The sequence below is a fragment of the Caenorhabditis briggsae genome (genome assembly GCF_000004555.2).
Source record: "Caenorhabditis briggsae complete genome, chrII, whole genome shotgun sequence".
Taxonomy (NCBI): domain Eukaryota; kingdom Metazoa; phylum Nematoda; class Chromadorea; order Rhabditida; family Rhabditidae; genus Caenorhabditis; species Caenorhabditis briggsae.
Genome location: NC_013486.2, coordinates 4292502 through 4313671, shown reverse-complemented (window position 1 = coordinate 4313671; position 21170 = coordinate 4292502). Strand labels below are relative to the sequence as shown.

At 38.5% G+C, this 21170-nt stretch overlaps 5 protein-coding genes across 5 annotated transcripts; 4 read left to right on the top strand and 1 right to left on the bottom strand.

Annotated features, from left to right (window-relative positions):
• Positions 1–1517: 1517 nt before the first annotated feature.
• On the bottom strand, positions 1518–2110 carry CBG00581 (the record flags this gene model as incomplete). The annotated part of the gene is made up of 3 exons (XM_045241974.1): positions 1518–1777; positions 1826–1976; positions 2063–2110. The coding sequence occupies 3 exons, from the start codon at positions 2108–2110 to the stop codon at positions 1518–1520; spliced, it is 459 nt and encodes a 152-aa protein (XP_045091629.1).
• A 3612-nt stretch (positions 2111–5722) lies between these two features.
• CBG00580 lies at positions 5723–7707 on the top strand (the record flags this gene model as incomplete). The annotated part of the gene is made up of 3 exons (XM_002630129.2): positions 5723–5729; positions 5813–5949; positions 6379–7707. 3 exons carry the CDS (start codon positions 5723–5725, stop codon positions 7705–7707), a joined length of 1473 nt encoding a protein of 490 aa, XP_002630175.2.
• Positions 7708–8454: 747 nt separating this feature from the next.
• CBG00579 lies at positions 8455–10001 on the top strand (the record flags this gene model as incomplete). The annotated part of the gene is made up of 4 exons (XM_002630128.1): positions 8455–8571; positions 9123–9233; positions 9621–9749; positions 9798–10001. 4 exons carry the CDS (start codon positions 8455–8457, stop codon positions 9999–10001), a joined length of 561 nt encoding a protein of 186 aa, XP_002630174.1.
• A 1167-nt stretch (positions 10002–11168) lies between these two features.
• On the top strand, positions 11169–14626 carry CBG00578 (the record flags this gene model as incomplete). The annotated part of the gene is made up of 9 exons (XM_045241973.1): positions 11169–11215; positions 11263–11294; positions 11468–11569; positions 11628–11719; positions 11767–11838; positions 11891–12130; positions 12179–12319; positions 12363–13261; positions 14539–14626. 9 exons carry the CDS (start codon positions 11169–11171, stop codon positions 14624–14626), a joined length of 1713 nt encoding a protein of 570 aa, XP_045091630.1.
• A 2317-nt stretch (positions 14627–16943) lies between these two features.
• CBG00577 lies at positions 16944–21001 on the top strand (the record flags this gene model as incomplete). The annotated part of the gene is made up of 10 exons (XM_045241972.1): positions 16944–17079; positions 17130–17319; positions 17365–17469; positions 17605–18465; positions 18528–19064; positions 19115–19308; positions 19533–19938; positions 19983–20331; positions 20604–20794; positions 20839–21001. The coding sequence occupies 10 exons, from the start codon at positions 16944–16946 to the stop codon at positions 20999–21001; spliced, it is 3132 nt and encodes a 1043-aa protein (XP_045091631.1).
• Positions 21002–21170: the final 169 nt, after the last annotated feature.

The following is a 21170-nucleotide window of genomic DNA, read 5'->3' as shown; positions in this document are numbered from 1 at the left end:
TTGAAGGCGCATGAATTTGGTTGAAAAAAGGCTCCCTCTTTAGGACCAGCTATCGACGGAACAAAAACTATTATTCTTGTCTCGTTGAATAGTGGATAACGCCGCAAGAGCGAATACTACCGTACTTTGAACCTATTTTAAACATTATACACATATTGTCTCAGCTTCTCTACGATTTTCATCGTTTTATCGATGTAAATCAGGAAAAAAAGATTTAGGACGCTGAAAATTATCGAAAAACGGCGAAAATTGCCAAAAAAATGGAGAAAATAGGAAAATACCGCATGTCCTCTAAGAGAAGCCCATGAAACCGAAATTCTCCGACATTTAAAACAATGAAAGAAAATGTCGGGAATGACCAAATACACGAACTTTAATGTATAAGCTACACTAACTGAACTGCACGAACTTCTGTTAGAGGGTGAGCTTCTATGTTTCCAAGCACGTCGGAGGGTGGGCTTCTATTATAGGAAATACTCACGACCTCGCGGAAGGGAACCTAGATTTAAAAATTGGAAAGCGCGCCAAGTTTGGACGTGTAGCGCGGTCACGTCGCGGCGTTTCGGTGAGTAGCGACTCAACAACGGTTAACTTCACGTTTTTTCAAAACACGTTTCAAAATTTTCGAATCTGGCACGCAGCCAACTTTTGTGTGCGACGAAGCGCGCGATTTTCACTTTCCCAACCGCGATGGCGTGAATACGGTAATATTTAAAGTAGGCTCAAAGTACCGTAGTATTCGCAATTATGCATTTAAGAAAAGATTAATAAGATATCCGCTTCTTGGTTTCGGAGAAAAGTAATAATTTATTACTAATATTACTAATTATTATTAATAAATAGTTAGCGAATATTTGTTATCGATTTCCCTCCGTTTTCCGGCACCCTTTTCAGTAAAAATTCGAGTTTCTTAATTAATTTTTACCCATTTTTATTAATCGTTTTCTGGAAATTTCACGGGATTGCAACACAGACCTTTAGCAAGCGCGCTTTGTCGCTAGCCAAATTCCAGCCGCGTTGCGAGCCGCAACGCGCCGAAAAGAACTGGGAAAAATTTCAATACGCTGTTGCAACCCCGTAAATTTTTCGAGTTGCATCTGATTCTCAACATATTTTAAAGATTTTTCAAAAAAATCGAAAAAAAAGCTAAAAACGATAAAAATCGCGGAAAAACAAGCAAAAACTCGTTTGAAAATTCACGGAAAGAATACTTTTAGAAATTTCAGAAAACTTCAAGAACCCGGAAAACCTTTCCGATTTATCGATTTGCACAAGTCCGACGAGAAGGCTTTTCAGAATTCGTATATTCTCCGAACTCTGAAACCACTATTCGAAAAAGATCTGAAATGTTTTATTCTGTGAATATCGTGATTTTATAGTGCTTGTTGTGCAATAACCTTTTATTCTTCATGTGACAGGATCAAAAGGTACGCAACAATGCTAAAAGTGAACATAACAAATTCGAATTAATAATTAAAACCGGCAAATTACTATCAGAGAAAGGAGAGAATCAATTATTACAATTCGATTAATCGATCCAAAATTCTCGCCTTTGTTTTGTCTGAAAACTCGGAAAATTCATATGTTGGTTCAATGTCTTCTTCTTCGCATTTTTTCAGTGTTTCAACCAAGAGAAAATTCAAATCATGTTTATCCGGAAGTTCGATTTTTTCAAGATTTCCCATTTCTGAAGACAACAGAACAAGTTCCACGTGGCGTTTGGCGGCTGACAGCATGAAGCGTTCGGCAAGTTCCAGAATGCTTTCGGCAGTGTCCTCTGAAGTTTTGAACTTGAAGAAGACAAAACAAATATTCAAAGTTTTACCTGTCGGCTCGATGGGATCCTTCTGCACAAGACTGAGCAATGTGGCGAAATCTTCAAATTTGACATCCTTGATTTCGATTTTTGGCATCGATTTTTCTCTGAAATCCGAGCTGAATAGTGTGTTGAAGTAGTCAGAGTGATAAGAGAGAAGCTGAAAGAGTTTTAGATTTTTTTGAAATTTCGAATTCCCGCCAAACAACTTACTGCTTTATTGACATGTTATTTCTTTCTTTCAACCACTAGAATCCCATCGGTTTTATCGGTTCTTGCAAATGCCAGCTCCATAGGATCTGTGGCTGGGCGTTTCGTCCTTTTCGAGAAACCTGGAACAATTTTTTTTTCAATATTTTGTATTTAGATTGGTTCTTCGGAGAAAGGAAAATGGGGAAAAATTCGATGAAAAAGAGCTGAAAATTGTGAATTTTTGGTTTAAAATTCGAAAAGAACAAAAATCCGCAGTTTTCGGCCGCCGTGTTTGCGTACCACCGAGTTTTTAAACAGAACTTGACGACATTTGTGGTTTTTATGCATATAAAAACTTTCTCAAAATGTCGTAACATGTATTTTGATATAAAAAATATTGAAATTGAAGCAATAAACGAAAAGCAAAACAAAAAAGCACCACTGTAATAAAAATCTTCAAAGTCGTTATGGAGAGAGAAGCAAATTGTGAATGCAGCAGATTTGACGCCATTTTTCGAGTAACTTCAAACAAAAAACATGTTTTCTTCCTATTAGATTAGACAACAATGGTTTTTTTCCCTTCTAATAAAATTCCATTAATTTTCTATCCTATTGTCGAATTAAAAAAAAGTGGGACCTGAGAATTTGAAAGGCGTAGCTTTTTTTGATCTACGAAAAAATGCGGCAAAAACGTAATATTTCAGATTTTCGCCTCGTTCGAGCTACTTTCGCAATTGAATTCGGTTTTTCGATGAAAAACAGCTTCTAGAGATGATAGCGATCATTTTCATACCAAAAAATCTACATTTTGTCTGGAAATCCCACTGAATTCACAGAAATAAGTTTCGTTTACTACCGTAGTGTTTTTGGGCAAGGCCTCAAAAATTGACCGGGAAGCCGCCCGGGAATTTTTCCAGGTCCCACTTTTTTTTAATTCGACAATAGCGCCCCACATTTTTTCCATTTAAGCTTAATTATCTCGGTTCATGTGAGAGATTCCAAAATTTAGTCAACTGATAAAATGTTTATCATAATATCACTAACATTTTATCAGTTGACAATACTTTCATATCTCTTATAGAAATCGAGATAATTGAGGTCAAAGGGAAACTAAAACCTGGATTTATATCATATCATTTTCTATTACAGTGTTACAAATAATAATTTGGCGCAAGCAGATATCTTTACTATTAACAATTACTTCTGTGTGTGTGTCCGGTGTTCCCGGTTCTGAGACCCTAGCGAAGTCCCCAGTAGACCAAACATTTTCAAATTTTCACAGATGATCCGAAATAGCGGCGAGATGTTGCCCGTCTATTTTTAATTTTGAAAATTTGTTTCTGACGTTTTCTGGAGACATTCTTCTATTTCTACATAGCAAATCTTTCGAAAATTATTTTCACGTCATTCCCGCCCAACCCTTCTATTTTTTTCTTATCCACATTATATCTGACAAAAAAGGAGATTTTGTGGAAATAATTTTCTGTGTCAGTTTTGAAAGGAGTGAGAAAGAAAAAATTTAGTAAAATTTGAAAATTCTAAATTTTTGAATCCCCTAATTTCTCAAAAACTGAATTTCGGAGATTCTGATTCACAAAATTTGATTTTTCAGTTTTTCGAAAACGCGAAATTTTAACTATTCCGATGCTTCAAACATTTGATTTTACTCTGAACTTCTAAAATTCTAATTCAGAAATTCGGAAATTCGGAAAATTGGAAATACGGAAACTCGAAAACACCGAAATTTGAAACTTCGGAAATTTTGAAGTTTGAAAACCAGAAAGTTCTAATGTCCAAAAATACAGGGAATTCAGAAATATAAAAATTCAGATATTCGGAAATTATGAAATTTGAGAATTTGAAAGTTTGAGCACTCGAAAATTTGAAAATCCAAAATCTCCAAAGCTGGGAAGTTCAAAAAATCGAAAAATCAGAAACTCAGAAGTTCAGAATATCAGAAAGCCCAAGTTCAAACTTTAGAAAATTCGGAAATTCATGAACTTTGTGAATCAAAAACTCAGAAATTAAGTTTTAGAGAAATTCGGAAATTCATGAACTTTGTGAATCAAAAACTCAGAAATTAAGTTTTAGAGAAATTCGGAAAATCACATTTGTGTTAAAATTTTAAAGTTTGGGAATTCGTGAAGTAGAATCTCAGAAAGCCGGAAATACGGACACTCGAAATTACGAAATTTCCGAAATTATGAGTTCTGAAAAACCAAATGCTGAGAAACTCAGAAACCCAGAAACTTGAAAATTTGAAAATTGAGAAAACTTTAAGTTCTAGAATCACAGTTTCAAAAATTCAGGACTTCTGAATTTCAAAACTTATGAAAAAATTATAAGTTGTCAAATTCCAAGATTCTGATATTCGAAAATTCAGAAAAAATTTAATAGTTCAAAAATTCGGAAACTTTGAAGTTCACAAGTTTTTAAATGCTCAATATGAAATTCAACGATTCGTAAATAGGCTCTTCAAAACCCGAATTGAAAAAAAGATTATCTGGGTGGTTAGACGGGGATGACCTAAATATTGCTTCAATAATATTACTTAATAAAACAATTCGGGCATCAACTAAGACATACTTCTGATCTACATTTCTGCTTTGTCTGTCCAAGTTCAAATTCAATCGGTTAACTCCGAGTGGGTAAAAGAAAAACATTATGCGGTTATTCAATAACCGTTATTGTAAGCAGGGGCCAGAAGGTTTAGCCTCGAAGGCGCGTAAGCAGACTGTCACTCCTGTTTATGAAAGTTGACAACACATTCAACTAAAAATTCCTCTTCTGATTCTCTCCGATTTGGAGATTCAAACGTTTTTAGTGAAGCCAGGAGATTGTAGCCGCCGACAGGCGGCGGAAATCGACTGGTAAATCATCAATCAACGACGAGTCCCAAGCCTTCAATCACGTCACTGCGACTCTTGGCGGAACAGGTGTGGTCCTCCGGATTCGGGTTGCCATGAAACCGCAAATCTTGGCGTTGGACTCCTTCTTTCTGCTCCCAATTGGTCTTTTTTTTCAATTGTTGTACACACTTTTTGCTCTTTTCCAATTTTTATAAATTGAAGAATATATGAAGAAGATCGATTTTCAGAGCTAAAATAAACCTAACAGAAAAAAAGAAACCCAAATTTAAACTCTTTACCCAGTAAGTATTCTACGTTGGTAACTATCATGTCCAGAATCTAGAAGACCATGCCAGATACGAGTATTCCTTAGAAATCAGATTCTTGTGTTCACCAATTACATAATTGCTCATGTTGCACGAGTCTCCCATACAATAGCGGACAATTATAATTGATGGATTTGCAGATGGTAGATTAACGTGGGTCGGCAGATCACAGAGCAACTGTATGACATAGTATTTCCTTATCTAAAATATCTAAATCTGTCTTCTGTATTTCATGCCCTCCTTCTACGAGTCATTCTTCCCAAGGAACCGTGTGCAAGAGGTTTGAGGTTTGCCTTCATCCTCTTGGATTTTCGATTGATTTTCCGGATCTTGTATTAAATTTTAACCCATTTTTAATTGTTTTAAATCTCAATTTAATTATTCGATCGTTAGATTTTTGACTCACAAAATTTCAAAATTTAAAGGAGGCCAGACACCAAAAAAATGTTATCCTGATATTTTGCCTAGAGAAGGTTTACGGTAATTGGATCAAAGTTAACAGTGTGAGATACGCTTCTTTTACAGGTTCGACTTTTACGATGACATGTAGGTTATTTTTCTGAGCCTCTTCCCCTCTTGCTTCGTTTTTCCCTATCTGAATCTTCTCCAAAAAAATCTTCTAATTTCAGATAACTTACCGTTCACCTATTTAAAAATGGCTCCATGGACCACCGCTTCCAAGAAGACGTCCCCACCAAAACTTACTACGTTTTTCAAGAAAACAAGTATTAAAAATGGAATCACAAGCAAACCATCAACATCACATGTGAGCGTTTCATATCTCTTGCAAATTGAATAGATTTCCTCCCCAAAAGTTATTCCTACCGTTTTGTTTTAATAGAAGCCGACCACAACCTTTTCACATTTTTCCCAGGAATCGAGATAAAGAAGCTCAAAGTTGATTGTCAGGTGGCACAACTATCAGATTAAACCTGTAATAAAAGGACTCTTAACAACTTTGAGATAATTTATTTCGTTTCATGTAAGAGATACCAAATAGTGATAAACATAGAAAATATTTATCGTATTATCATAAATATTTTGTTAGTTGATCACTTTTAGATATCTTTCACAGGAACCGAAATAAATTGGCTTAAAGTTACAAGTTAGGAAGCCCTCCTAGGTTTTACGGTATTTCTGAAACTCGAATCTCTCCTACAAAGTTTTGATCATTTACCGAAATGCTAACTTTCAGAATCTTGATGCCGTCTGCTGCAAGGAGCTCCTCCAATCTTTGCGGTACAATGCCAGCAACATCATCTGCGATGGAGACGTCGAAGAATGCCGGATCCATCCAAACAGCTCTTACTTCGGTGGAATTTCGGAGGACGAGGAACGAAGCTTCTGCCAAAAATGTTTCAAAAAAGAACTACATGCGAAGAATATAAAAATGGATGATTTTCATGAGATGATCAACGAGAATGAGGCATCAGAAGACGTACTGAAATGCATCAGATGCCACGACAAATGGCATCGCTGTTGCTCATTCCATTTGGGATCTCCTGAAAGCTTTGTGTGTAAGAAACATGGAAAAGGACATGTTAAGAAAATAATTGGAATCAAGGAGTTCGAAAAGGGATCGAAGCACATGGAGGTTAGACTTAATACCTTCCTGAAGAGGAGAATTGGGGTAAAGGAGGCGTTGAAGTCCCCAATTAAAGTGATCTCGTTCACTGCTGAAAGAGAAGCCGCTATCAAAGAGCACATTGGAATGGTCCCACAGTATTACCATGAAAAACTAGTCGCTAAGTTTGGAACTCATATCGATTACGCAACCAGAGCGACATACGTCTTTCAACGTCAGGAAGGCGTGGACCAGTTATTCTTCGTCATGTTTACCGAGACCTGCTGGAACCACGGAAAAGATGGAAAATCGTGGTTTGTGATCGACTATCTCGATTCGGTCGCACACTTCCAACCAGCACATCTGAAAACAAAAGTGTACATGGAAGTGATTCATAGCTACATGGATTACATGAGGAGGATCGGGTACTTCTACGGACACTTGTATGCGAATCCTCCTCTCCAAGGGGACTATTATATTTTCAATGTGCACCCGGAGTGGCAGAAGTATCCAACAAAAAGGAGACTTCAAAAATGGTACCATGACATGTTCAAAGCAGGAAAGGACGCAGGGATCATAAAAAGCTCCCGGGACTTCAATGCCCATAAAATAAAGTCGGCTGCCGATCTTCCAGTGTTTGTTGATGGCCTTTGGGCCAATTTGATGAAGCAGGAGGATACCGTGGATAAAGAGGAGTTTGAGGAAGCGATGGCGTATCATTTCAAGCAACATGGGAGCGACAACTTTTTCATTGAACTGGAGCAGCCTAAAGGCGGAGTCAAAAAGCATGACATCTACTTGTATGCCCATCCAATTCTTGAGAATCGTCACTTGTTCCTCCAAGAATGCCAGAAAAACAATTGGGAGTTCGGAACGCGTCGACGAGCCAGATTCGCTTCAGCTGGAGTGATCAGTCTGTTAAAAAGTTATCTTTCGGATGATTGTGACATGGATTATTAATAATTTTGGCAGAAACGTATAGGATCCTATTTTTATTGAAATAAATGTTTTTTTTCTGAAACTTTGTTCTCTGGAACTTTAGAAAAAGGGACTACTGGAAAGCAAAAACCAACATACAGCTGTTTGAAGCGCCGGAAACATGCTTGACCACTTTTCGATATCTCTTTCATGAACGTTGTGAATCTAGAAATCTAGAAATTTGGAGACCAAAATTTTCGAATTATCCGATCTGAAACTTTTTTTGAATTACACACTGTCTGAATTTAGAAAATTTATTGTAGTCTTCAAAATGGACTGAAAACTGTGAGGTCACAAAAACCTGTAATCTACAGGTCGTCTAACTTTGAGCCAATATTTCTAGTTCCCTGTAAAAGATACCAGAAAGTGACCAACGGATGAAATGTTGACCATTCTCTAATATCTCTTACAAGAAACGAGATAAATCGACTCAAAGTTGTTAGGGGCCCTTCTATTGCAGGTCTTCTCGGTATTCAGATTCTAATAAGAATCAGCATTCAAATCTTCTCAAATTTCATTTCCGAAACTTTACTGTCAAAACAGTATATCCCAAGCTAGGCGGGAGAAGAAGGGTGGATATCAAATGTATAGTGTCAACAAAATACAAACACAAATTTCCGTTCCGATCCATTTTGACGTATTGAGGTATTGTGTGTGTGTTGGCTCTATTCTCAAAACTTCTATTCGCAAAACTTTCGCTTTGTATAATACAATTAATTTTCTCTAATAATGCTTCTGCTCATCAAACTATTTCTTTCTGTTTCTTTCTTGGAGTGTGCCAAAAAATCCGTAATCGACGTTCGACAATTCAATTTAGACGAGGTCGGTGGCTATCGGACTGATCAGGTTCGCTATCAGAAGTTTCGAGGATCTGAAAATAAGTTCCCCTTTCAGTCGAAAATAGTCTGAAAATTTTGGAGAATACTAAAAAAATAGAGCTTCATTTTTGTAATTGACAACTTTTTTGAAGCTATTTTAGGTTCAAACAGCATATTTCATTAAAAATAGAAATGAACAAAAATTGTCAATTACCAAAATGAAGCTCTAATTTTTTTAGTATATTCTGAAATTGTCAGATAAATGAAACAATTTTGAATTACTTTCTCAGGGAACCAAAGCGGATTACCGTATTTGTCCTAGAAACATACCCTATAAACTTTTAGCTCAATTTTCTCGGTTCCCGTAAAAGATATCAAAAATTTATCGACTTAAAAATTATTTATCATATTATTGCCAATATTTTATCAGTTGAGAGATTTTTTATATCTTCTATAGAAATCGAGATAACTAAGCTCAAAGTGTATCGGGTGCGCTCCTATTAGAGCAATTATGGTTTTTGACTTGAATTCAGAAGATTCTGAAAAAAATATATTTATTTTCTTACTTTTGATTTCCAGGTCACCCTAGAACCAGCTCCAAAACCTCCATTCCTTATTAACGCTACAAATGAAGCAATCGAACAATTCATGGCGATTTACCGGACTCCAGGAATAGCACAAGTGAGAAAAGTGAGTTGCGGTGGATAAGCAGACAGACCAAGAGGGACCAAGATGGTTACCTTGACCCAATTTAGGATACCTCGGCTTCTGTAAGAGGTATCAAAACTTGGCCAATTGATAAAATGTTTTTGATATCATGAGGAACATTTTGTCAGTTGAACGCTTTTTGATATCTCTCCCAGGAGCCGGGATAAACTGGGTCATAGTTGCATAAACCGGCAGACCAAAAAATCAGTCGGTCCGGCTCCTATACGGTCAGTTCGAATATAGTCGAATTTTATATCCTTTTGTAGATATTGCCAAGTTCTTTATTTTAATTTTTCATTCAAATAGAAGTTCCTAGTTTGAACCGAATTATGAGTCAGAATAAAGGTCAAAATATATTGAAAATTACAGATGACTGAATTGGATGTTCTTGTTGGAACACTTCGAACCGAGGTTCAACAATCTTACAATGCATATAAAGCAGAAGCGATTTTATTGAAATTAGCACAAGATGAAAGATTACAGGAGATTGCAGAGAAGGTAAGTGGGATTCAGAATCCTCAATTCCTCAGAAATTCTCACTTCCAGACCCACTACACAATTGTTCATCTTCAAGCGATGAAAAGTACCAAAATGGGGACCAACGAACGAAAAGCGAGAACTGAGATGATGTTTTCGGAATTCAGTGATTTCGTCGTGTCAGCTGTTTCAGATGAGATGAGCAATATTTTGGATCTGGTTATGAGGCAAATGCTAAGAGCGATTTTGTTTACTGAGAAACTTACTGTGTGATTTTTTTGTACAATGTAAAATTTGAAATGGTGCTGATTTTTGAAATAAATAATGTCTTGAAGTCACTTAGAATCTAAAAATCTGAGAAATTCAGAATTTCAAAACTGCAGAATTTCAGAATTTTCAGAATCTCAGAATCTCAGAGTCTCAGAATCTCAGAATCTCAGGATTTCAGAATCTCAGAATCTTAGAATCTTAGAATCTCAGAATTTCAGAATCTTAGAATCTTAGAATCTCAGAATCTCAGAATCTCAGAATCTCAGAATCTCAGAATCTCAGAATCTTAGAATCTTAGAATCTCAGTATCTCAGAATTTCAGAATTTTAGAATCTTAGAATCTCAGAATCTCAGAATCTCAGAATCTCAGAATCGTAGAATCTTAGAATCTTATTATCTCAGGATCTCAGAATCTCAAAAAAAAGAATATAGACCACTGCTAGTATTTCCATATTTTTCATTTGTTCGACTACAGGATTTCTTGTTTCCAAATGTATCTTCAAACCTGAAAAAAGGCCTCCAGATCTGAAAAAAATCATCAAATCTGAAAATATCAAAATTTCTTTTTTTTTTGAATCTTAGCAGAAATTCAAAAGTCGCTCAACAGAGCATTTTTTTCCAAAATCTGGAAATATTCGAAGTCGATTTCCAGACTCTGGAAGTTTCCAGAAGCTGTGAAGTCATTTTTTTTCAATTTTTTAGGATGAAATTATGCAAATTCAGATTTTCTTCAACAAAAAAAGCATGAGACCCTTTTTAACATCCCTTTTTCATATGGAAAATTTTGAATTTTTCATCACGAATATTTTTCAAAACTCCACTTCATCGAAGTATCAAAAAATTAAAATAATAGAACCCTTCAAAATATCCAAAACTTGGAATCTCTCTGCAAAAAAAGTAACTAACCGGCAAGCCAATTCATTATCCTTTCCCTTTTTCCCAAGACATTTTCTTCTTATGTCATCGCTTAACGCATTATTCTCGTCCCTTGTTCTTCTCCGCAATCAGAAAATACAAGTTGGTTGGAAGATATGGCATAACTTGTTACTTCCACAAAAACAATCAGATTTTTTTTGGCTTTCGAGAGAAGGGAACAGATATCATTCTACATATATTCGATCGCTCGTCCTTTTTTTCGGCTTGGCTATTAGAATTTTTTTTTGAGAGAAAATGAGGTTTTTATTACTTGCAATATTCCTAGTTTTAGATGTTAATAGGTACAGTAGTTCTGGGTTACTGTAGGTTTTATTTGAATGATTTTCAGCTTTCCGAAAAAGAAGACGCAAGTTTATATGGGTGAGTTTTTTTAAGTCTTGGATTCTTGGATTCTTGAATTTTTAGATTCCTGGATTACCGGATTCCTGGATTCCTGGATTTCTGGGTTCCTGGATTCTTGGATTCTCGGATTCCAAAATTTTCGGATTCCTAAATTCTTGGATTCTTGGATTCTTAGATTACTGTACTTTCAGCCACGATTGATCTGGACACTGACCGGAAACGCCACGTGGATCCCGAAGTGGTACCAGATATTGAATCTCAACTTAAGCCAATTGCCAAAAATGTTACAAAACGTAAGTTTTTCAAAGATTACTGTAGAATCTTCAGTGAAGATTACTGCCCCGATTTTAGCCCCTGATTACGGTGACTATGAGGACTATGAATTGACAGCAAAGCCAGAAGAAGTAGTACCAACTACAGTAACCCCTAAAGTGGTAAAGGAGGTGATCATTTCGAGTTATTTTCTTGAGTTGTGTATCTGATTTTTTAGCATAGTCTCCTAGATTCGCAATACAAACCACATGTCAAGATCTCAATGAATAATCAAAAATCGAGCGCGGAGGTGAGAAGCGAACTCAAAAATACAAAAAAAATTTCCCAAATATTTTTCTCAGATCCGTGACGAAGTATCCCGCCTAATGGGTGACCTACATCGAGAAGAGCTAACGCTACGAACTACAGTAACCCGTGACGATATGACATCTCCATCCCCAGTTGATATGATGCTCTTGGGAAATGAGACAATGTTTTTCAACGATGAAGAAGGATCTGGAGTAATGGCGGAGGATCAGATGGCAAGTGCCACGTCATCAACAACCAGAAGACCTCTTCTATTCACTACGCTGATTCAGGAGGTGGCCTAGAAATACTTTAACCTAAGAGAACTGAAATTTTAATTCCAGGTGAAAAATGTGTCGGTTACAGCTCGTCCTGATCCATTCGAACATTTAGATTATGACCTTTCGGATCATAGTAATCTGAAAAAGCCTACGAGAGACAATCCTTCAAATGTTAGAACTGTAGAGAAAATGAAACAAGTGAAGGTGAAGGATTTGGGATTCTAAGATTCTAAATCAATTTTTCCAGCTCCACGGCGGTTCTGTCGATACCGATCAACCACTAAACCGAGTGATTCCAAGACCACTCAGCCACAAAAAAACCGGGAATCCAATTCATTCTCTTCTTGTGACACCGCAAAGAGTCAAACCCAAAAGAGTCTACCCAGTTCTCAAGAAATCTGAAAATCGCAAGAAAAATCTCCGAAAAATGAAGAAAATCGAGAGATCGCGTCGTTTGAAAAATCTGAATCATCGTGTGAGAGCTCAAAATCGCATGCGTCTTCGGAAAGTTCTATCAAAGATGTTGTTCGGTCCAAGGGATTCAGATGTGACGTCTTCTAAAAAGATTCCAGCCAATTTGACAAAGAATCAGAGCCCAAGGATTCCGAATTCTCCGAGAGAATCAACGAAGCTAAAGTTTGTGGGATCTAATAGAATTGTGACACCTCAAAGGAAGCAGAATCAGAATTTCAATAGGAAACTCAAAAAACCACAAATCGAATTTCACCAGAATCGAGACAAAAGAGACGTTACTCGACAACTACAGTACGTCAGCGAGGGAGCCGGTGGATCTTGGGATACTGTAGATACAGTACCCATTGAGAAAAGTGTCATTGAATCAATTCCAATTGATCCTCATCCGTATTACCATCTGAAGACAGATGGAAGAACTCAAGTGGAGCCCAGTCTTTTGATAAAAGAAGATTCGATTGAAGAAGAAGAAGAAGAAGATGGCGTGGATTCTGAAACCACCAACGTCATCAAAGTCGCAGATTCGCTTCCAATGAAAACGAGACTTATCCAAGTGAATCTACCGAAACGACTGAAAATGGTGACATTGAAATCCGTGAAAAAAGTGAGTAAGAAGAGCCAGGAGAAAAATGCCAGTGGGGTGGCACTGGTGGCTCCAACGGCAAACAAACCAACGTAAGTTTGTCCGGGTGTCCAGATGTCTGGATTTCAGCTGAAAAGAAATTTTCAAGAATTTCTGGTAAACAAAATTTTATTGAGAAAAAGCATGAATCATTTAAGTGAAACCGTAATTGTGGAAAAACTATGATTAGCATGTGATCTCATGATCTCTCTGAAGAAACCTACCGTAAAACCTGTAAAAAACGGCCATCACACTGTCAATTTTAAGCTCATATAACTAATTTTCTGCGGAAGATATCAAAAATGTGTCAACGGGTAAAATGTTTGTGATTCTAAGATAAAAATTCATCAGTTGACAAGTTGTTTTTATCTTCGACAAGATCCGAGATAAATTGGGTTAAAGATAAAGGGTAGGGGACGATTCTACAGGTTGTATGGTATGTCCCATTTGTTTATATGACCTTCTCGCGTCTGGTGTCCGCCGATTCCCGCTTCTTAAAAGAACCTCCGACTGTTTATGATGGGTTCCCGAAGACGCATCTTTTATGCCGAGTTAGGTTACGGTAGAGATTGAACTCGTTTTGGCAAATAAGTGTTTTTCTGTTTTGACGAGCAGACATGTTGACGTCGTACCTGTTGGTAAAATTATTGCGCAATAGGGGTATCAAGCGGAGTCGTCCACAGGTGGATGGTACTCGGATAGGTGCGAGAGTGGAGAGAGTGGGAGAGGTACGGTAGGGTTTAGGATTTTCAATTTTCGAAAAGGTCTTCTTGTGGAAACCTTCAACCTAGAAACACATACCGTGAAATCTGTGATAGAATCACCTCCCTAGCGTTCAATTTTGAGCCAATTTATCTAGTTTTTTGTGAAAGATAGCAAAAAGTGATAAACTGATACGATATTTTTGATATTAAGATAAAAATTTTGCAGTTAACAAATTTTTGGTATTTTTCACAGGAGCCGAGGTATATGGACTCAAAGTTAAAAGTCACGGGTCCTACAGTTTTAATTAAAACCTCTCTTTTGGCTGGGTTCGAATAGTTATCATATGTTTTTGTTTTTTTGCTGTTCGCTGAAAAAAAAAACTGGATTAACAGTTTAGGGTTTGTATCATATCGAGACTTTACGAATTTCCAAGTTATCTCCTTTAAAAATTGTTTGGAACCTGCTTACAGAGTACTAGCCAATAAAACCCTCGAAGCATCTGCCTTTTCCCCATGGTCCTCAGTGGTTACGGTTCTTTTTCACCCGAAAAATTACTATCGAGAATTTCCCACTATGAATTCCAAATAGTTATTCTTGTCTATATGTTCATATTCCTATTTTTCAGAATGCTCGAACTTCTAATCGGCGATTTCCTACAACGAATGCCTCCAATCGCTCGGAATCCCCGTTTGATCGATGAGCAGTGGTTATAGATCCTTTTTTTAAACGTTTTTTTCTATTTGAACAACAAGTGCAATAAAAGTTGATACTTACAGTATCCCATTAAAAATTTTTATGATCACTTTAATGTATAACAGTAATTGGTTTTTTGTTGGTTTATGATTCAAATTAATGAGTCATGAAATGATACAGTAACCCAAAATGGTTTCTGAACTCGCAGCCATTCTTCATTTGCACCCGGTGTCAACATCAACATTACTCTTGCCCACTCTCTCTTTCTAATGCATCCCATAGAACAGTTGTCGTTTTGTGTCCTTGAAAAATTTCGTGGAGATTCGCATGCCATTCTTTTCCGATTTGAACAGTTTTGAAAACCGAAAAATCGTTGAATTTGAATTGAAAACCGCTAATTTCAGCTTGAAATATCGCTAATTTTCAACCAGAGAGATTGTAGATTTTTAAGGAAACATTCTTACTTTGAGTAGCTGTTCTAAATCACTCTTTTTAATATTCATGATTTCCCTTATTTTTAAAAATAAGTACTTCCAATAATTGCTTCAATTTGATGGTAATCATTTCTTCGGACACTTCAACGCTTCAAGTATTCATCTGGCGCGCCTCAGGCGCGTTTTCGTAGCTCCGCTCCTCATTTTTTGACACTACTTCTAATTGATAAACTAATTAAAGTTTCTCTGATTTTTCCTCATTGTGCTTCAAATTGCCAACGCAAAAGTTTCATGGTAGAACAAAATTGGTCTTGCCCTTCTCTCCTGGCAAAATGGAATATGATGATTTTTGGTTTCTTTTTTCTCAGACTCCTCAAAATCGAGGAGTCCGATAACTATTGGACGGATTGTAATAAAAACTCGTTATAATTTTTTGAGCGGCTTTTGAGCGGCTCTTCCCATTACCCCTTCGTTCCAACTCTTATCGCTCCATTCCATGGTTTTCAATTTTTCGTATACCAGACATCTGGCGCTTCTATCAGCTGGCTGGTGCGCCTTCGGTGTGATTTATCTAGTTTTTTACTAGGTATTTCTAACTCACTTATTGTCCCACGCACCCTACACAAATTCTGATTTCAGGAGAGTATACTAACAAACTCAGCAACTAACCAATCATCCACCTTCCCCAACCGAAAAATAGCAATCAGGTATTTTTATGTAAATTAATTATCTCTGCGTCTCCCCGTCTCCTCCACCTTTCTGTCTGATTATTTGGCTCATTTTTTGGATTCATATCCTCTGCAGACGCGTTTCCCAAAAAACCATTTCTCTGCACCACTTGCCTTTCCCATTTTCATTCCTGCACTCTCCCATTTTTCTTAGAAAATAGAAAAGGTGTTTGCCTCGTATTCTTACTTCATCCATCAAAAAGAGCGACCTTTTTTTGACAAGGTACATAAATGCCGCTTCTTATCAGTCGCTTATATAGCTTCAGAGAGTTCCTGATATTTGTCTTTACAGTAATATCAAAGTGTTGTTTTCCTATTTTTGCTCAGATTCACCCATAGGTAACCTCCATTCACTAATTGTAACATCTGCCTCTAATTTTTTCTAGCACGAATTCGGTCGGTGGACAGGCGGCGGTCGGAGATTTTCGGCCGACCGAAATGGAAGTTTTATTATTATTTGTCGCTTCGCTCCTCACTTTTTTGCAATTGATTCAAATCGAAATTTACCTCCCTTTTCTTTCTTTCTCTTTTTCAGATTTTTGAGCTTCAGCTGACATTTAGATTATAACTTTTTTCTGAAATGCGAATTTCTGAACTTCTGAACTTCCAAATTTTCGAACATCCCACTAGCTTTTCTGATTTCAAAACAAGTTGTCACCTCTGCTAATACCATATCTTATTCCACCATGCTCCCCTCTTTGGCGTCTGCTAGGTGTGTATCGAATTACCAGATCATAACATCTGGTAACAATGTGTCAACGAGCGGCCGCGTGACCTAGAAGAAGGAGACGCGCAACAGTTGAGTATGACGCCATAAATAAAGGTCAACAGATTGGTATAACACCTTTTTGCTCTAGGGGGCGGAGTCTACAGTAGTTGGCATTACTGGCTCCGCCCATATCCGATAGGTATTTGAGCTCCGTTTCTGCATCTGCTCATCATCTATTTGGCTTGCCTAATCTAACTAAGAATTTGGTCCAGTGTATCTTTTCGGCTCAGTCATCGTCTCTATTGACTACATATTTCTCTCGCAGCCTAATCCTGATTCAAAGGTGGTGTGGCATCAGAGTCATTTTCTTTTTTTTTCAAACTACGCCAATGTTTGAATCCTCGGCTCTCCTTCACCTTCTTCTCTTTTATTCACTGTTAATATACTGCTTTTTGCAGATCTCATAATGGATCGAAAGCCGTTTGGCTCATCCCGTCCACCCTTTTCAACTCCAGAAAGTCGCATGAAGCGGGAGTACGGAGAGATGAAAAAGGAAGAAACGGAGGATTATAATCCAACAGAGGCCAAAAGAAGATATGGAGGTGAGATCTCATAGCCTGAGGATAATTCTCTATTTATAATTTTCTTCCAGAGTCTTCATCTGGTGGCAGTGGTGGCTCATTCTCCCCCATTGATTCTGAAAAGGTCCAACTGAACTCGTGTGAACTTGATATTTCCAAAATGGATCCGTACATCAACAAAATAGTGTTCAAGGTTGTGATGGTGATGACCAATGAGAAGCGCATCGATTTGGCTGACGGTCTTGTGGCGGTTTCTGGAGAGTGAGTTTTTTGGCACGCTGAAACTGTCATGATTCCAATTTTCAGTGTCAACCGTCAGTCACGTCGTCAGGCCTTATGTCTTCTCTTCAATAAGTGGCTTGAGAAGAATCCAAGATATTTCCAGAGCAACTTTTATCCATTCATGGCAGCGTATGATGCGGCTGAGACTTTCTACGTTCCAGAAAGTTTCATGGTCGAAGATATCGAGGAGAACACATAAGTGCTAACGGAGAACGACTTCGACAGCGAATCATACAAAACTGTGAGCAAGCTTTCGAGACGCAGAGGTACCGTATACGAAGTTACTGTTAAGTCAACTGGCAAATTGGCCACGCGTGGTCCAAGAGCACTCGAGGAGGATAACCGCTCGGAACTCACTAGATGCATTGAATGCGTATCCAACCAGATTCTTCATACCAACAACTTCCTCCTCTACTCCACAGGAATCTACCCGGTGAATGGAAACGTGCTCTCCGAGCCAACTGGGACCACTGAAATCAAAGGAGGTTTCTCTAAAGTTTCCAGAGTGACCATCGATGGTTCTGAGGTCAAGGCACATATTACCGTGGATATTGCAAGGTCATGCTTCTTCAAAGCTTCTTCTATGCTGAAGTTCATTAGCGCAAAGTACATGGAACTCAAGTACGGTGTCAGTGGAGGATCCGGAGGTCGTGGTGGACGTGGTGGTGGACGTGGCGGTTTTGGTCGTGGTGGTTTTGGTCGTGGTCGAGGTGACCGCGGTGGTGGCTATCATGGTGGTGGCGGTGATCGCCGCGACAGCAGCTACAGACATAGTGATGATCGAGGATTCGGTCGTGATCGCTATGACAATCGTGATCGTCATAGCGACCGCGACAGACACCGAGATGACCGTCATCGTTACGATGAGGACAGAGACCGTCGCAGAGATTACAGAGACGACAGAGACAATGGACGTAGCAGTGAAGATCGTGAGAACAACAGAAGAAGCGACTACGATCCGGAAGAGCTGAGAAAGTTCGAGGAGGATTACAAGAGTGGGCGTCTCTGTCTCTCAGCTCTCAATGCCGTCATCAAGGGACTGGAGGTCCGTCCGATTCATCTGGATAACTCGAAGGCGAACCGTACCGTAATCCTTGATAGCCTTTGCAAAGGATCCACAGAGACGTAAGTAGATTTGAAAGATTTTGAAGGGACGGAACCTTTAAAAAATCGTTTTCAGCACACAGTTTGAGTTTAGAAGAGGAGAAGATGCCCGGGATATGTCTGTTCAAGATGCCTGTCGTCGTCAGTAAGAAAAGACAACAGTACGAGTTCTACCCGCTCGAACTTCTCGAAATCATTCCTGGACAACGTCTCAAGAACAACAAGATGACTGGTGATATTGTTAGTGATTCTGAAGCCTTATCATGTGCAATTTATCTATTTTTACAGCAGCAATTCATGACGGGAGCGAACAGCTCTCTTCCTCTGGATCACATTGCACAGACAAGGATCATTCTGGAGGACTATCTAAAATTGGGAGGGCATCAAAAGAATAAGCATTTCGATGCGTTCAAAATTCGATTCGGAGATACTCGTCCGATTGTTGTCCGATCGAATATTCTCGCCCCTCCACACATTCTCTTCAAACCGGAAAAACCACATGTCATCGCCGATGGAGCTGATGTTCGCATAATTGCAGGACGGAACGAAACGTTTGTGAAACCTGCGAAGCTCCGATCTATCATGATCATCAACTATTGTGGAGAGTTGCGCGAGATTGAGTGAGTCCTTGTATTTTGCACTGCACGCAATGATTCCTTATTATTTTCAGTGATTTCAAGCGTTGTCTTCAGGGCAAGTTCCGTGAGCATGGGTTCCGGTATAAAGATCAGGATGTCCAGTGGATTGATGAGAGATGCGACCCTTCGGATTTGGCCAAAACCAAAGATTTGATGAAGCACACTCTTCGGAACAAAGTGTCATTGGTCATCGGTATTGCCTTGGAGAAAATGCCACATATTCATGGTATGAACAATAACCTTCAACTTTGCGCGCATATATCTAACTTCTTGTGAAAGATATCAAAAAGTAGTCAACTAATAAAATGTTCTCTATAATGTGGTAAATATTTTGTCAGTTGATTTCTTTTTGATATCTCTCATAGGAACCGAAATAAATTGGCTGAAATTTGAAAGCTAGGAAAGTCGTTCTGATAGAATTTTTACGGTAGCTTCATATTTATTTTTCAGACGTCCTAAAATACTACGAGGAGAAAATCGGACAGCAGACACTTCAACTTTGTGCTGAAACTGTGAGAAAGATGGGACAAGGCGGTGGCAATAAGACAACCGTCGACAATGTGATTCGCAAACTCAACGCCAAATGCGGTGGAACAAACTTCTATGTGGAAGTTCCAAACGCTGTCAAAAACAGACAAGTCTGTATTAATCCTGAGGAAATGAGAAAGAAGCTTTACAAATATACTCAGTTCATTGGATTCGAGCTTTCGCACACAGGAGCACGATCCAAGTTTGACAAGCAGAAGCAAACTGTGGAAATCGATCCAACGATCGTTGGTGTGTCTTACACTCTGAAGCACGCAACTCAATTGGGAGGATTCTCCTATTTCCAAGACAGCCGTGTTCACAAGTTAACGTGAGTTGGATTAACTTATTCACTAGTATCCGTCAATTTTTCAGCCGTGTCAAAGAGAAGTTTGGAGAGTGCCTTCGAGGATACAAACATGCGACCGAGGCCCTTCCGAGAACCATTGTGATGTATAGAATTGGCTCCGGAGAAGGTGACTATGATCAAGTCCGCAAGGAGGTTGAGGAGATGCGTGAGGCCGCCGACAGCTTCGAGCCTGGATACAAGCCGAGGTTCTTGATGGTTCTCGCGCAGAGAAACTCACACGTTCGAATCTTCCCGGAGCATATCAATAAGGGAAACGCCAGAGTTCAAAATGTCAGATCTGGAACCTGTGTGGATAGCATTGGATCAGCTCATGGGATGATGGAGTTCATTCTCTGCTGCCAATCAGCGATGATCGTGAGTTTCACTCCATGCAAGACATATACCGTAAACACTCTAATAGAAAGCCACTCGATTTGTCAAATTTGAGCCAATGTATCTCAATTTTTGTGAAAGATATCAAAAATTGGTCAATGGACAAAATGTTCATCATAAGATCAGCAACATTTTATTAGTTAACTACTTTCTGATATCTTCCACAGGAATCGAGATATATGGGCTCAAAGATGACGGTTCGGGTGGCGTTGTATTAGAGTGTTTCCGGTATTTGAAACTTTGAATATTTTCAGGGAACTGTTCGGCCAACTCGATACACAGTGATTGTCAATGACACGGACTGGACGAAGAATGAGCTGATGAATGTCACTTATCATTTGGCGTTCGGCCATCAAGTGTCCTATGGTCCTCCATCGGTTCCGAATGTCTTGTACGCAGCGAAGAATCTTGCGAAACGAGGCCAGAATAATTTCAAGATTCATAAGTGAGTGGAAATTCAGATTGTAGCTTAAAACATCTGTTTTCCAGAGATATGATCAATATCAGAGACAAAACTAAGCAGCTCTACGCCGAGTATGCTGACGTCCTTGGCAAGAAGGAAAAAGAGGAAGCCGTGTTGGACAAGTTCATCAACGACCTATCCAACCAAGTCAACGATTGCACCATCAGTGGCCGCAATTTCTGGGCCTAAATAATTGACAAAGTTCCTTCTATTCTTACAAAAATGCCTTATACATATTCTTGTCTCACTTTCTTTGTAATGACGATCTTCTTCACAAAACTATTCTCGTTGAAAATTGTCCCGTATGTCAGCTAAATTCTTGTATACATATGCATCGAAGTTATGATTCCTTCCCACG